This window comes from Salminus brasiliensis, chromosome 7 (assembly GCF_030463535.1).
Source record: "Salminus brasiliensis chromosome 7, fSalBra1.hap2, whole genome shotgun sequence".
In the NCBI taxonomy this organism is placed as follows: domain Eukaryota; kingdom Metazoa; phylum Chordata; class Actinopteri; order Characiformes; family Bryconidae; genus Salminus; species Salminus brasiliensis.
The window spans coordinates 4892189-4908434 of record NC_132884.1 but is presented as its reverse complement, the minus strand read 5'-3'; the positions used below and the strand labels follow the sequence as shown (position 1 = coordinate 4908434).

At 46.6% G+C, this 16246-nt stretch overlaps 1 protein-coding gene across 5 annotated transcripts in view; it reads left to right on the top strand.

The window, feature by feature from the left end:
- zeb2b (zinc finger E-box binding homeobox 2b) overlaps positions 1 to 16246 on the top strand; it is a 102207-nt gene that overhangs the window by 81827 nt on the left and 4134 nt on the right. For 3 of the 5 annotated variants that reach the window (XM_072683512.1, XM_072683511.1, XM_072683516.1), the window contains 6 exons: positions 2449 to 2517; positions 6290 to 6478; positions 7443 to 7657; positions 10493 to 10601; positions 10955 to 12951; positions 14758 to 14938. In XM_072683512.1, the coding sequence (XP_072539613.1) occupies positions 2449 to 2517; positions 6290 to 6478; positions 7443 to 7657; positions 10493 to 10601; positions 10955 to 12951; positions 14758 to 14938 (2760 nt within the window). The remainder of the gene's footprint in view (positions 1 to 2448; positions 2518 to 6289; positions 6479 to 7442; positions 7658 to 10492; positions 10602 to 10954; positions 12952 to 14757; positions 14939 to 16246) is intronic. The other 2 variants (XM_072683515.1, XM_072683513.1) reach the window with 1 other exon arrangement.

Genomic DNA, 16246 nt, shown 5'->3' with positions numbered 1-16246 from the left:
GGTGCGATAGGGTTTCTCACTCTCTCATTCTCTCTCTCTCCAGCTCTCTTTCTAGCTCTCTCTCTCTCTCTCTTCCCTGACCCCATGTATCAGAGTTGATTTATCCCACCCAGACGCAGGAGCCAGACACACAGGTCTGTCTCTCTCTCACACTGACAACTATAAACCTCTCTGCCCAGATAAACGTGTCAGCCTCAGTGTGTTTGTGTGTGTAAAAAAGTGCTACATGGACCTTGTCTACCTCCCTCTGGAGGACAACTCAAATTCCTCCGACCACATAACACTAACAGACAGATAAAGCACGAACAGAAAGTGAGTAAATAAACACCAGGGCATAAGAGTGTGGACTTCTGCAGGTCAGTAACTATAACTGACATGTCCTTGTGACGAACGATACCTTTACACGGTGCGTAGAGGCGGGACCTTTTTAAAGACCCCTCATCTCAATTGGTTGAAGCTACTGATCAATCACTCTGACCGATAAAATTGCCACTACTCCATGTATGACGCAGACCTTCTGAGCCACCAGACGGAGGTGCCTTGGCTTTCCGAGAAACCTTCATAGAGCTGGAAGTGAATTCAGGCGATGCCCCTTGCTGGAGCGGGGCCTGGCATTAGTGAGCGGAGTTGGCAGAGAGGTGGGGGCTGTTGATTTTGCTCAACAATGCTGCTGCAGGAGCTCGATCCTCCAAGCACCGCCTGCCCGCTGTGATGTCATCACTGCCAGACACAAACCCTCCACCCCTACCCCCCCACCCTCAACACCCACCATCTCTCACTCTCTCTCCAGACTGAGAATAGAGGAGAGTCTCTCTCATTCTTTCTGAGAGTGAGTGTGTGTGTCTACAAGTGTGTGTGTGTGTGTGTGTGTGCACGTCAGGCTGCGTGTCAGGGGAAACTTCAGGAGAGTCAGGGTTTTGTTCTCCGAAGCGATTGGTTGGCCTGTTTTATCTGTTTGTTGCAGAAACAGACTCTCTGTTCATACGCAAGGTCCCGCTAGCTCTCTCTCTCTCCTCTCTCGGCCTCTCTCTCTCTCTCTGTCTTTCTCTCTGCCTCTTAATAACTGCTATGTTTCTAAGGAATTACGAAAACACTCTTTTTTTAATGTCTCCCGCCTGAAAGAATTGTCCTTTTTTTTCCGACGGAAAATTGTTTTATTTTTTCTCTCCTCATAAATTAAAGTTAGTCGGGCGACCGAGATGATTTCATTGCTTATGAAAACAATTGGAATGGTACAATTGCTGCCAATCAAAACTTCAAAAGAAGCCCACTTTCCCCAGCTTCCCCAGCTTGTCCCAACTTGTCCCGCCTAAGTTTGTTTTTTTTTTCTTTCCTTTTATTTGTTCTGATTTTCAAGCAGAATTTTTTTTCCTGATGCTGCGCGGCGTCGGAAGTTGCCGTGTCAGTGGTTCACACCCAAACACAGTCCACGGCAGCGTTCTCCCAACATCTTCCCCACTCGTCCGGCGGCCTGTTGCATTGCAGGCCAGTCCGGATTTGAGTAAATCTCCATGGCGACTCTACACACTCAGCACTCTTAGCAACAGTCACATGAGAGGCAGCAGGAGGTAGAGGCACAATGGCAATATTTATTACTGCCCCCATCTTCTCGGAAATACCTTGATTTAATTTCTAAAGCCAGGACGGAAGGACCCGAGAAGGACTCCCTAAGTTAATTGTCTCCCAGCCTTTCCACAATGTCCTCTTGTCAGCCATACCCCCCTTCTCCAACTCCCCCCCAGGAAAAAAAAAAATCCCCCCAGTGTGTGAAGTTGTGGCCGGGTGTTGTTTATGGAAGGGTTTATGCGTGCAGAGGCTTTATTTATGTCTGTCCTACCTGAGGTCTCCAACACAGCATGCATTAAAGAGATTGGTGAGGCTTCATGTAATGAGTTAAAATTCTTCACATAGCCTCTGGCTCCCCCCCCCCCCCCCCCCCCCCCCTCTCTCTCTCTCTCTCTCTCTCTCTCTCTCTTGCATGCTCTCGCGCTCTTTCTCTCTCTCTCTCGCTCTCTCTCTCTCTTTTGTTTTTCCTCTCTGCTTGCTCAGGTGGACAGAGCTTTCCCAAATTAATCTCTCTACTGTTTGACGACCTGCGCCTCCCTGGCCTGGCACTGGCTCTTTATTTTTCTTGTTCTTGTCTCTCTCTCTCTCTCCCTCGCACACTCTCCTTCTCTCGCCCTCGCCCGCTCTCTCTCTCTCTCTCTCTCTCCAAGCTTGTCGTGTAAGGTAAATAAGTCTCTGTCTGTTCCCGATGATAGCATTCATTAAGGAGCCCCAACAAAGCCGGGAAAGCGGAGGAGCACAGCACGCTCTTTCATTCCTTCACCCGCTTCCTCTGAAGCGCTGCATTGTGACGACGAGTCCGCCTGGTCCTCTCGGGCCCCGTGTTAACTCTTTCTCTTTCTTCCCGTCTCTCTCTCTCTCTTTCTGTATCTTTCTCCGTAGATGAACTGAAAGATGACTTTGACAGCATGGGGCCCGATGCCACTTTACAGCCGGTTGGGAACGGTACAGGTGAGTTTTGTACTTTTAACCACATAAATGATAATAAATGATGGAGCATGGGCCCTCACCTCCTTTGTACTTCTCAGGCAGCAAGAATGTCCGTATCCTCATGCAAACATGCGGTTGCGTCGCTGTCATGCAAAAAACCTTGTATCTCCATTGTTGCCGTTTTCCACTTTCTGACTGAAAATACATCTACCAGTAGATCTGAATTTCATGATGTTTTTTTGTCTGTCTTGTAAAGTTGCAAATCTGGAGATGTAAAGGCTTTTGTTGCGTAATCTTATTAGTACTTAGCAAAACCTCCATAATGAAGAATGTGATGCTAATAAAGCATCCCTCAACTCCTGAAAGAAACAAAAATACAATCAAAAATTCAGAGGGACGTGTGTGTCCCCCCACCTTCTCTTCCCGTCCACATATTTAATTACATCGTTACTCAATTACCTACTTTACGTTCTGTATTGCCAGCTGAGACACTGCGCTTTCAAGCATGGCCTTTCTTTCCACAAAACCCACAAAAACTCTCCTTCTTCCAAACACAGTTTCGATATGCACTGGAGGTTTACAGTCGGCACTTTCCACGGATTCTCTCCGGTTGTTTCTGAGAGATTCTGTGAGAATTTCGAACTAAAATGACACCATACTTTCATACTTCGGTTAATGCCAATAAAGGGTTCTCAAACCCAACCCGCAACCCTCTGGGCTGTTCTCCCTCTTGCCTCTTGCCATCACATCATTGAGGCAGGCTCTGATTGGCCGTGGCGCCACCGGAGGGAACACACACACACACACACTATTAAAAATCTGAATTCTTCCTATCGTCTCGCACTCCGTCTCCAGCCCTGTCTCCAGCCCTGGCCCGGGACAGTGCAGGGGAGCTCTTCTGTCTGGAAAAGGCCTTTTAATAAATGTTTCCATGTATGATGTTAGGCTTCTGGAAGCTGGTCTCTTATTTTTCTTGTTTTTTGGGGGTGGGAAATCCACTGGTGGATTACAAGTGATTTTTGTGATATTCCTGAACCCAACAGCTGTGCGACTTCCTCTCGCCGCTTAAGTGCCGCTGTTTCAGCCCTCTGGTTTCATCTCCAGTATGGGGAAGAAGGGTTTCCTTTGCTTTCTTAAGCAGCACACAGAGAGAGAAATGAAGACGGGGGGTGGCGGTGGGAGAGAAAAGGGAAAAGCATTAGGATGTTGTCTTTAGTTGAGCTCAAACCCAGCGCAGTAACTTTCCCAAATCTCATTTCGCTCCAAAAAAATCGAATTTGTGCACAAACTCAATTTGTTTAGATTATGGACTCCACAAAGCTGGCATCAATGAGAAGCTAAATGCATTTATGTGTTCCACCACGTTTAGCTGCCCCCTTTTTAGTTTCGCTGGAAAGTGGCGGGCCCTGCATCACGCGAGGGAGTCCTAAGGTGTCTGTGCGCTTATCCTGTGCTTTTATTTTAATTACGTCCCGCTCGCACTGCCGATGCCGAGGCCCCGCGCTGCCTGTCTGATAATAATGAAGGCGGCGAATTTATACACTCCAGTTCCTCGCTTCTGAAGAGGGGCTGCGAAAGGTCCATTGGCACTTTGACATTTTCGAGACATTTTTGACACCGACACAGTCCACTACCTTGACCTTTTCAGCAAATTAGACCATAAAATGTTTACTGTCTGACAAATCTGAATACACAGTTTACCTTTCGCTTCTGCATGGCCTAATTAAAAGGTGACTAATAAAACAGCTAACTCTGAACACTCTGTCACCGACTAAGCTCAGCTTAATTGACAGATGAGATGGGAGAAGAGAGGAGAGGAGAGGAGATGCAGACGCTAATCTCTATACAGATCTAACGAATATATCAGTCGGCTGAAGGAAACTTGGCAGAGAAGACTACGAGGGAGTGTGTTTTGATAGAATGGTGGAGTGTGGTGATAAATATTATATTGTCAATCATGCAAAACCTTGTATCTCCAAAATGGCAACTTTACTGGAGAAGGAAAAAGTACTTTTTTTTTTTTTGAATATGGAGTCATTTTGGAGCATTTCTATTGGTCCAGTAATCAGGAAATTATTATAGAAGGACTAGTAACAGCACATCATCGCTGTCACACAAAAAACGTCAACAACATCAGGTTAAATCAAATGAAGTGAAGGATATTGTTGTATTATCTATCAGTACAAGTCTAATGTTTTTGCGATATATGAAGAATGTGATGATATTAAAATGAAAAAAAAAATTAAATCAAAAAGTGAGAGGGATGAGTCCTCCCCCTTCCCCCTGCCCATGTGTAATTACATCGTCACTCCATTAACCAACACTTACACTGCGGGCAGGACGTAAGCGTGAAGGCATATGAATAAAAAGTATATTGAGGCTGGCACACATTTTTGCCATTTTTGACTTGATGACTTTTCATCATTTCTGAAATCTGTAATGATTGACTTCCATGGACAGTTAGGAAGGGTTTGTGCCCTCTACTGTAAAGTTGGCGTTTTGTGTGACAGCAGCAGTATCACAGATATTCTGATTTTCAGCATAGACACTTTTGTTGCGTTGTCTATCTACTGAAGAATGTGACGATAATAAAAATCAACCCCTACAATGAAAAACTAAAAAGTGAGAGGGATGTGCCCCCAACCCCCCACACCCTCCCGTCCACCCCCGTCTGTGTTTAATTACATAGTTACTCAATTAACTAGCGCTTACAATGCTTACACATCAGCACTGAGGCGTATTAATAAACACTATAAATGCTGTCACACAAAAACCTCATATCTCCAGCATGGCAACTTTATACAAAAAAAAAAATTCTTAACCTTCAATGGAAGTCAATGCAAAAACATTTTGGAGCATTTCTATTAGTCCATTCTCCCAGATACACACTAAATAAAATAGGAAATAGGGAAATACTGAGATAAAAGGCTTTCGCAGGACAGAGGTGGATTATTAACACTTACTTTTTTTAAACAGTTATTGTTATTATTGTTATTTTTCCACTCCACAGTACTCAGCAAGCCTCTCTCTCTGCCTAAGCTGCCTGTAGATAATAACCGTTGACGAAATATACCCTCCGTATCTCGAAATCGCAACGTCCTGTAATTTGAAATGTAATTATCAGCAGCCGTCTCGTTAGGAGTTTGATTAGAGAAATCAGAAGTGATGCAATGGCAAACTTCATTTCCTCCTCATGCTTCCCTTCCCTCCTCGCACAGTCAGTGCCTAATACATTTAAAGCAGAGCAGAGGAAAAAAAAGGGGGGGTTTATCGTTAAAAGCTTTTTTTTCCACAATTCAAATGGCATTCCTGCTAGATTAAGCCATATTTCTTATTTTAGTGGCCATTAGGTGACAAGATAAGGCCATAATTTAGATGTATCCCTCCCTGACTACTACCTTAATGTTTTTTTCAGCTGTTTTTATCACATCTCCGACAACATGTTTCCGCTGCCTTCCGCGAGCCCTGCATTTTTCACACGGAGCGAAGAATCCAATTTTTTTACAGAGTGTCTGTCTCTCTTGCTCGCTCGCTTGCTCGCTCACTCTCGCAACAATTCAGTCCGGTTTCAGTTTTATTTTATTGGCGTGACTGTATCGAGTACAGTGTTGCCGGAGCATTACCCTTAACATAACAATAACAGTGATAACGACACGTAGTAGTTACTGTAGTAGTAATTACTGTAAATGATAAACTATTAATATGAATTAAACATATATTGATAATATATGATATTAATACTATTACTTATCCCCCTCCCCTACTCTCTGCCTATGTCTCTCGCCCTCTGCAGTCAAGAGCATGGACTGCACGGCCGAGTTCGAGGAGTTCTTCGCCAAGCGGAAGCTGGCCGACAGCGAGAGTCATGTGGTCAGCATCGCAGAGTACCTGCAGCGAGGCGACACGGCCATCATCTACCCCGAGGCTCCTGAGGAAATCGCTCGCCTGGGGACTCCCGAGGCCACAGGACCCGAAGAGAACGGTAAGGATGCTCCATCCTTGGCCAGTCAAGTTGTCCCGTGACTTCAGGCAGCTGCCTTGCCTTGCTTTGCCTTGCCCAGCCCTGCCCAGCCCAGCCCAGCCCAGCCGTGCCCCTCGATGGCTACGTGCCGGAGTGTTTACCTTCCCCAGTGAGGTGCAGCTGTTAGAGCGCTGAAATCAAATCCCCCCCACCTCCTGCTCCTCAGGGAGAGCCAGGAGAATCACACCGGCTTTACCACACATACCTCCCCCATGAGGACAGCGGGGAAAAATTAGACATGGAAAAGACCACCAGAGGCCAGCTGGACAGACCCAGTCCAAAAAAAAAGGCCTAATGAAAGTCCATGTCCCGACTGCATTCATTCATAGGTTTAAACTCTACAGCGGTACATCTGTCCGAGTTAGAGACAGAGGAAAGTGACAATGATGGACCATAATGGAAAATAACAGTCGCTGTTACTGGTAGCTGAACTGGAATCCAGAGTAAAATGTAGTGAAAATGATAGAAATATATATTTGATTCTAGTCTATGTAGTCATTGTCAAGCATTTCTGATGATCCATTAGTTTTACAGTATACATCATCAAAAGCATCATCAGACCCTAAAAAAAAAAAAAAAAAAATTAAATAAAAAAAAATATATATAAAAGTTCTCCTTTATTATGGCCAGCCTACATGCATGTCCAGCTCAGCAAACTGTGTGCATTCAAGTGTGTGTTCATGCGTGAGAGAGAGTGTGTCGGCGCATTATAAGTGAGTGTGTGTGCGTATGGGGTGTATCAGTGCCAGGCCTGACGATGGCACTCAGTACAGCAGATTGTAGAGATACCTCCCATACCAGTCCGGGCGCAGTGCCCGTTAGCTGCCATTGATTTGCTGACCTTTTGGCCCGCTGCCCTTCCCCTCCCTCCTTCCCCTCGTCCCCTCCTTCCCTCCTTCTCCCTCCTTCCCTGTCTCCGACGCAGACCTGCCACCTGGAACTCCAGATGCTTTTGCCCAACTGTTGACCTGCCCCTACTGTGACCGGGGCTACAAGCGCTTGACTTCGCTGAAGGAGCACATCAAGTACCGCCACGAGAAGAACGAGGAGAACTTCTCCTGCCCCCTGTGCAACTACACCTTCGCCTACCGCACTCAGCTGGAGAGACACATGACCACGCACAAGCCTGGACGCGATCAGGTGAGTCTCCCTGATCTGCTGTCACCTCCCTCTGCCTCTCTCTCTTTCTCTCACTGTCTGGCTCTCTTTGCCGTCGTTCATTCTCTCTCTTTGGCAGCCAACCTAACCCCTCCCTCACCCTTGCTGGCTCTCGCTCGCTCTCACTCGCTCTCCTGTCATAGATGTACGCTCTGTAACTTTCTACATTATTTCTAATGTGCTGTATTCCCACCGAGAAAAGAGATCATTTTGATTGGCAATCATTATTAATTTTTCATGGCATTTTGAAGATGCAGATCTTTTACTGTTAATAGCCTTAATAGAGGCCTAAATGGTTTTTTGATGGCCTCCTGATATGAATCTGCAGTCTTATATTCACGATCGAGTGATTGTTTTAATTTCCAATTTAGAAATTTTCATCTACCCTTTAAATTTCCCCCCTTTTTTAATGTTCTTTAAAAATCAGCGCTTCAGGAAATTACATACCGCAATTTATATTTCCCATAATATAAACACGGGATATAAACATGCTAAACGTCCTTTAACATCTTTTCATCTTATTACCTCTGGGACAATTTATATGCGATTTCCCTGCATCATATGGGACTCTTACAGGCTTGCGTGGCTGTAAGACGCTACCGTTTATTTATCCGCGCTGCATTTTTAATAGGACCTGCTTAAGCGTCAGGTACGCAGGGGTCGTTCCCCGTGACATTTACACTTGTTTTAAACATGTCCATCCTCCGCGCGACACCCCCCACCACACCCGGCGATGAAACGTGCCCCAGACAAGCCGCACACATCAGAATCCGCCACTGCATCATTTGCTATTCGGCTCATGCAGCATGTTGCGGTTGTCTTTTATCTGCGAGAGATAATGTTCTGGCTCTAACGGAGTGATTTAATACAATGTGGACTGGCAGCTTGCTCACCTGCCTTCCCCAGTCTGCTCAAAACATGAGCAGATGGCCCATTCTACTCATGTACCCCGCTAATCCACAAATTACTTCCTATTTGTTGGTTTTTGTTTGTGTACTTCCTTCATCTAGAAAGACTTTCCTGTTGAACGGTCCCCTGGTCCCACTTCATTTTTTACCATTATGTTCGAATCCGATCGCGCCCGAAATCAGTATGCGTTCGCGCAAATGGACAGCCCTTATGGCTGGGTGGAGGGACAGACGAGGCCTGCCTTTTAGTTCTGCCGAACGAGACAGTTTTTACGCTCTTGGGTTTCCTGTTTAGTCATTTTCTGGCCGGCTGCCTTTTCTTTTCTTGTTTTTTTTTTGTGTTTTTTTTTCCTCCTCATTCGCTTCCCTCCGTTTCTATATTAATCACAAACAAATCCACATTTTGTGACTAACTCACTCACTCAAGAGAACAAGACTGCAGCGTTTTACAGTCAACCCCTGTGAGTCAGTGCAGCAGCATTACAACATTAGAAGGGTTTTCCCCAATTTTTTTTTTAACCCCAAGTAAGAATTCAAAACAGTGTAGCCAACTGGTGTAGAAGGATGGGGTTGGGGGGGGGGGGGGGGGGTTGGGGTTTACTCACCGTGAGCCAATCATATGCAAATACCCAATCAGCTCCCCCGCCCACAAAACAGCGAACACACACACATACATTCAGCATGAGCAAGAGTCACACGGGGGGCTGGAAAGAAAAAGAAAAAAAAAAGTCCCCGAGTTCTCCACTGCCATTCACAATTAGCGTCGGAGTGCAATTGTATCATATTAATGGTGGCACAACTAAACCCTACCTCCATCCTCACGGGGTCTGTGAAAGTAGGGGGTGGGCAGCTTTGGGGGTGGCAGTGTTCTGAGAGAAGGGGGAGGGTGGGGGGGGGGGTGAAGCAGCTGTTGCTGTTTGTTTATGCAACTCAGCAACATACGAGCGAGTGGTGGGGTCCCTCCCTGGCGCGGGGCCGCCCGGCTCCCTGCTTGATCTCTGAAGGTTGCTGCTGTTTGAACAATCCTCCCTGTGTCCTGCCTTACGCCATCTGTCTCTGCCGGAATGCAAGCCCAGCTCGCGCTCCCCGCCAGTTGTCAGAGCGGATCATGGGCGGCTCCTCTCTCTCTCTCTCTTTTCCCCGTCCACAGACCCTTTGTGTTCCCCCAGCCATTTAACATACTCACCTCCCACTCCGAATTAATTGTGCACGCCTGGTGCGCCCCTGCTTCCTCGCGCTTACGTGCCGTATTGTTGTTGTTGTTGTTGTTGCTATTATATTTTGATTTTTCTTTCTCTTTTTTATGGGGGTCCCACTTTGAATTGCAAATGCAAGTGTGTGTGGGGGGGGGGCGCGGAGCCGATGTTTTATCTTTGAACAGCAAATGAAGGCCCGGCCTACGTTCTGTACTCGCACCTTATTAAAGAGACGTTTGAAGACTTTAAACTGCCTGCAAATTCACTTCCAATTATCAAACTGTAACATTTACCCAAGCCCACCTTTTTGTGTAATTAACTTTATTTGCAGGTACGTTGAGGGACGGCTTGCGTTAAATATGCAGGATCTCATCCGAGTGATTATCCTAAATTAATAAAAGTGGATCAGATTGCCTTCTCTAATGAGGGAAAAACTCTTTAAAATAGGAGCCTTTTATTTATTTTCCCGCCGCTGCCAGATTCTAAAGGCGCGCTTCGCTGGCACGCGAGTCAGGAAATTAAAAGGTATGTGGTTCTCTGTTATCATGGCCACACTCGTGCTGGCTCAGTGGAGCCGCAAGTAGAAAGGCAAGATGCTGCGTTACAACAGGAGCCATTTGGCTTGTCGCGCCCGGCGCCGATTGTGATTATGTACTGAACTCTTCCCCTGTTCTGTTTGTGAGGAGCTCATGTAAATATCCTCTCTTCTCCAGCACCAACTGCTGAACCAGGGAGCTGGCAACCGCAAGTTCAAATGCACAGAATGTGGCAAGGCCTTCAAATACAAGCACCATCTGAAGGAGCACCTGCGGATCCACAGTGGTGGGTAGCACTGGGCCCATGCTCTCCCTTTGAATATTCATTACCTCCAGTTAAGATTGTTCTGAACTTCAGAAAATGTACAAAAATCGATCTGTTCGAGGATAAATTGGGTTGCTTTGCTGGCTTCGGCCCATCTTATTCAAAAGAGGACAGTTTAATCGGAAGGTCTGATGGCTTTTTTTTCGTAATTATATAAATCAGTTATTTTTTATCTTACATTTTTCTTCGGGTATTGATCGTTATTACATTTTCTTTCAGAAAGAATGCATTATTCATAGGGGCTGCGTTTCTTTAGGTACATGACTATAGGTTATAGGTGCAGGCTGTTTACGTCTTCTCTCTTTGTCTCCCAGGGGAAAAGCCGTACGAATGCCCGAACTGTAAGAAGCGCTTTTCTCACTCCGGCTCCTACAGTTCTCACATCAGTAGTAAGAAATGCATCGGCCTGATAACAGTGAACGGCAGAATGAGGAACAACATCAAGTCTGGCTCCTCTCCGACCTCGGCCTCTTCTTCGCCCACCAACACCGCCATCACCCAGCTGAGACACAAGCTTGAGAACGGCAAGCCCCTCGGCCTGCACGACCAGTCCAACCACCTCACCATCAAATCTGAACCACTGGACTTCAACGACTACAAGCTCATGATGGCCTCGCACGGCTACGGTACACCAGGGCCTTTCCTGAACGGCGGGATGGGCGGAGGGAGCCCTCTGGGCATCCATAACTCCCAGAGTCCCCTGCAGCACTTAGGGATGGCCATGGAGGGGCAGATGCTGGGATACCCACCTCTGAGCAACAACCTGAGTGAGGTGCAGAAGGTTCTCCAGATTGTCGACAACACAGTGTGCAGGCAGAAGATGGACTGCAAGCCGGAAGAGCTCTCCAAGCTGAAGGCTTACATGAAGGAGCTGGGCTCCCAGCTCGAGGAGAAGAAGCAGAGCCTGGGATCGCCCGGCGGTCACCAGACAGGTCTTCCAGTCGTCAGCCACAACGGCGCCACTAAGAGCATCATCGACTACACACTAGAGAAGGTCAACGAAGCCAAAGCTTGCCTCCAGAGCTTGAACACAGACTCTAAGAGACAAATTAGCAATATTAAGAAGGAGAAGTCAAATCACACATTAGATTTGGGCACGGAGGAGAAAATGCACGAGAACAGCATAATGTTTACACCCTTTTCTTGCCAATACTGCAAAGAAACCTTCCCAGGTCCCATCCCCTTGCATCAGCACGAGAGGTATTTGTGCAAGATGAATGAGGAGATCAAGGCAGTGCTGCAGCCCAGTGAAAACATCACACCCAACAAGCAGGGGATGTTCACAGAGAAGCACGCCCATCTGCTCTCCTCCATCATCTCCGAGAAGGGCATTACCAGCCCCATCAACCCCTACAAGGACCACATGTCAGTTCTCAAAGCGTACTTTGCCATGAACATGGAGCCCAATTCAGAGGAACTACTGAAGATCTCCATAGCAGTCGGCCTTCCTCAGGAATTTGTGAAAGAATGGTTCGAGCAGAGAAAAGTCTATCAGTACACCAATTCCAGAACCCCTCCTTTAGACAGGAACAGTATGGAGGTGGGTCTCCCTACCACTAACCACACGCCCAACAAGGACTCCATGAACGCTCGGTCTCCACTGTCTTTGGTCAAGTCCATGGATCGGATCACATCACCCTCCTTTGCTGAGCTCCACAACAACATCAACAACTGCGATGCTCCCCTCAGGCTCTCCAAAACACCCCAGTTCCCTGGGCCTAAGCAGCTCGGAGACAAGTTGGACCACTCCAGGAGCAACACGCCGTCTCCACTTAACCTGTCCTCCGCCTCCTCCAAGAACTCCCACAGCAGCTCCTACACGCCCAACAGCTTCACGTCCGAGGACCTGCAGGCTGAGCCGCTGGACCTCTCCCTGCCAAAGTTCATGAAGGAACCCAAGCACGTGCTTTCTATCAAGAGCCGGCCCAAGCCAAACAGCGTCCCCTTGGACCACAACCCACTCACGTCACCCCGGGAACACCTGGAGGAGCCTCTGAACCTCGCCTACCTGTCCAAGAAGGAGTTCGGCAGCCCTAACGGCAACGGCAACCTGGACAAAAGCACTAGCCCTATGTTCGGCATCAATCCCTTCGCCGCCAAACCCCTGTATACCTCCCTGCCCCCTCAAAGCGCCTTCCCCCCGGCCACCTTCATGCCCCCGGTGCAGGCCAGCCTCCCAGGGCTCCGGCCCTACCCCGCACTGGACCAGATGGGCTTCCTGCCACACATGGCCTACACTTACGCTACGGGAGCAGCCAGCTTTGCCGAGATGCAGCAGCGGAGAAAGTACCAGCGGAAACCAGGGTTCCAGGTAAACAGCAAATCCACCTGTGATTTTATCTCTGTCATTTTTCTTGTGCCATTTCCTGAAGCCTGAAGGTTTTCCTTTTCCTCTCCTTTTCCTCGCTCCTCCTCCTCCACTCAACGCCTGCGTGTCTGTAGTGCGCTCTGGCTCTTTCTGCCACTAATTAAAAGGTACTCAGAGCGTGAGAAGAGAGCTCACCTGCCGCCGCCGTCAGCGGCGGAAGTGCGCGGCGAGAGATAAATGTTGGAGAGGAGAGGGAGCGAGAGAGAGAGAGCAAGAGAGGAAAGACAAACAGCTGCGTAGTGGCCTGTAGCGCCGCTAGCTCCTGTAGCACGCGTCATTAGCATTAGCGCCGAATGGCTGTTTTAGCGTTCACGACGAGGGAGGGCACGTGTTGCCAGACTCCAGTGTGGAGCGTCTGAGTGGATGAGGGCAGGAAGCGCCGCCGTGCCAGATGCTCTGAGCACTCCTCGCCATGTCAAGCTGCATCTGTGCCTGTTTGTGTGTGTGAGTGTGTGTGTGTGTGTGTGAGTGTGTGTGTGTTGGGTGTTGGGTGTGAGCGCACACCTCTGCCGATCTCCTAGCTCCTTGCCTTTGCCTTCGGTCTCAGGTGTAAGGGCTCAAGCCGCAGACTCGCAGGGATAGAGTCAACGAGTTACGATGAACCCTTAAGCGTCACAAAGAGCCTCGGCTCACCGGCGTTGCTTTTTCTCCTTGTCTGTGACTCTTCCTCTTCCACCCCCCCACCTCCTCTCTCTCTCTTTCTCTCTCTCTCTCTAGTTCTCTCTCTCCCTCTCTCTTCTTTTGTATCTCTGCATAGAGAGAGAAAAAGAGAGCGAGAGAGAGAAGCCAAAATGAGTTTGAACATGTGGATTAATAATGCACGCTCGCCGTGTTCATTACAGCACAGCGCTGAAGGCTGTTTAACATAGAGGGAACCATTCTGATAAAAAAGTATTAATAATGTTTCCTATTCTAAGTTATTAAATTAGATTTTAAAAATACAGCTACGGGCATTTAGCTCAAATTGATTGCGGAATGATAGTGCTGCGCTCTTAAAAAGCTGGCGTGGCGATGTCTGCCGAATCATTGTCAGGCCGGAGCAAGTACTCTTAATGAGGGCAACGGCGCTACGCAATTTTGGTCATTTAGTGCACCTCTTGATTTAATCATTACCGCTTGGAAATTAGAAGACTGTGGCAATATGCCCTGCCAAGGCTCTCTCTTATTATTATGACCCTCTAATGCAATAATATTTTTTCCCCCATTAATTTAAGTTTAAGCCTATCGGGGTAATCTTCTCTGTAAAGGAAGGAGCAGATAAATATAGCATTAAGACCCTTTCATGTACAAAATTAAACCAAATTTGAATGCAAATATATGGAGAAAGGTAATATTAAGCGTATTCGGAGGGAGAGAGCTCATTTGTAATATCCTGCCTTTTTATACAATTCCGAGTCACAAACATTTTAATATTTAATTCCGAAGGCGCGATTCTCTCGCAGAAATGAATCCATTACCTTCGATTCAGAAATTGCATGAAAAATTTATTTCAAAACCATAAAAAAATGAGATGCGTGTACTGCGTGCACTTGTAGATATTTATATACAAACACATACAGTATATTTCTGTGAAATATTTAATGCCAGGTTTTGGTACGGCATGTAAAAATGCAAAAAATGTATACAAAAAATAAGTGTTATGATAATAATAAAAATTATTATTATTATATATCTGTAAAAAAAATAATCCGTAATTAAAACATTGACTGTTTTTCTTTCCATTTTTTTTGTTGTTGTTGTTTTTTTTAGGGGGAGCTGCTCGACGGCACGCCAGACTATCTCTCCGGCCTGGATGACATGACAGACTCAGACGCCTGTCTGTCCCGGAAGAAGATTAAGAAAACAGAAAGTGGTATGTACGCGTGTGACCTTTGCGACAAAACATTCCAGAAGAGCAGTTCCCTCCTAAGACACAAATATGAGCACACAGGTACATACTGTTCCAGACACTTATTTTACCCCATGCTTTTACTTCTTGTTTGTCTAACTAAACACCTCCCCACCTCCCCCTTTTTCTCTCTAGAGTATTCTTCCGTTTTTTGTTCTTTTTTTGTTCCGTTTTTTTCTCCCCTGCTTATTTCATTATGAGTATTTTTTTTTCCTTTGTTTTTTTTGTTCTTTTTTCGTTGTTCACTTCTTTAGTTGGATGTGAATGGAAAACTAACATTTTTCTCTCCTATTGACAGGCTGAGAGGAATTATAGCTGCGGTTCTTTAAGCGGCAAAACATGGCAAAAAACAAAATAGTGAAAAAACTATCAAAAAATAGAAGACAACAAAAAAACAATGTTCTCCAGTGTTTTTACATCAGAGCTGTCATTATGTGTCCCCCGAATTCACTCACTCCACTAAAAATGAACACCTCTTGCCTCGGACGTGTGGCTCTAGCAACAAAAAAAGTAATAATTAAATCAAATAAATAAAAAATAAATGTCCCACACTTCCTCATTCCTCATCACTGTTAGTTAATAACTACAATAATTATCCCAAGGATGTAATAAAGCCACCTTTATTTTTAAGAGTGAATGGTTTCCCTACATTACACCCCCTCCTCCCAACACACACACACAAACACAAATGCACTATATCTGCAAATTTGTGTGTAATCAGCCAGAACAAGTGCTTCTTCTCCTTTGGCATTCCAGCTCGTTCCCAGCGAGTGATGTTTCGGCCTGCGTAGTGACTAAGCCCCCACCCCACCCCCTCCTGAAATTCACACCGCTGCCAAAAGATGAAGGCACTTTAACCTTCGTGTCTGATCCTAAAACTCGCGTCCAGACGCACACGGCCTCTCTAATTGGCCTGATCCTGTATTATATATATATCAGAATCAGAAGATGAAAGTCTTGGAGGAAGAAATGTGTGGCCTCTTTTCTTCCATGCTTCTTTCTGCTCTTTCACCGGATTGCATCACCTTATACTGGTGGCTTCGGCTGCTGGGGAACATATAGAGAGGAATCCACTGGCAGCGAAAGCACCTCTCCTATTCTCCCTCTCTCTCTCGTATTCTGTTGCTCTGGCGCTTTCTCTGTCTCTGGTATACGCCATGTAGGCGAGGGTGCATTCCTGTGCTGTTTGTGGTCAGGGATTGGCCAGATGTGTGCATGCGAGTGTGCCACTTCGTAAGTGCTGTCACGAGCCCGCTGAAATGCCAGAGGAGAAGCTCTGGCACTAGTGTGTATGTATGTGTGTGGCTTGTGGCAAACACACACACACACACACACACAAACCAAACACGC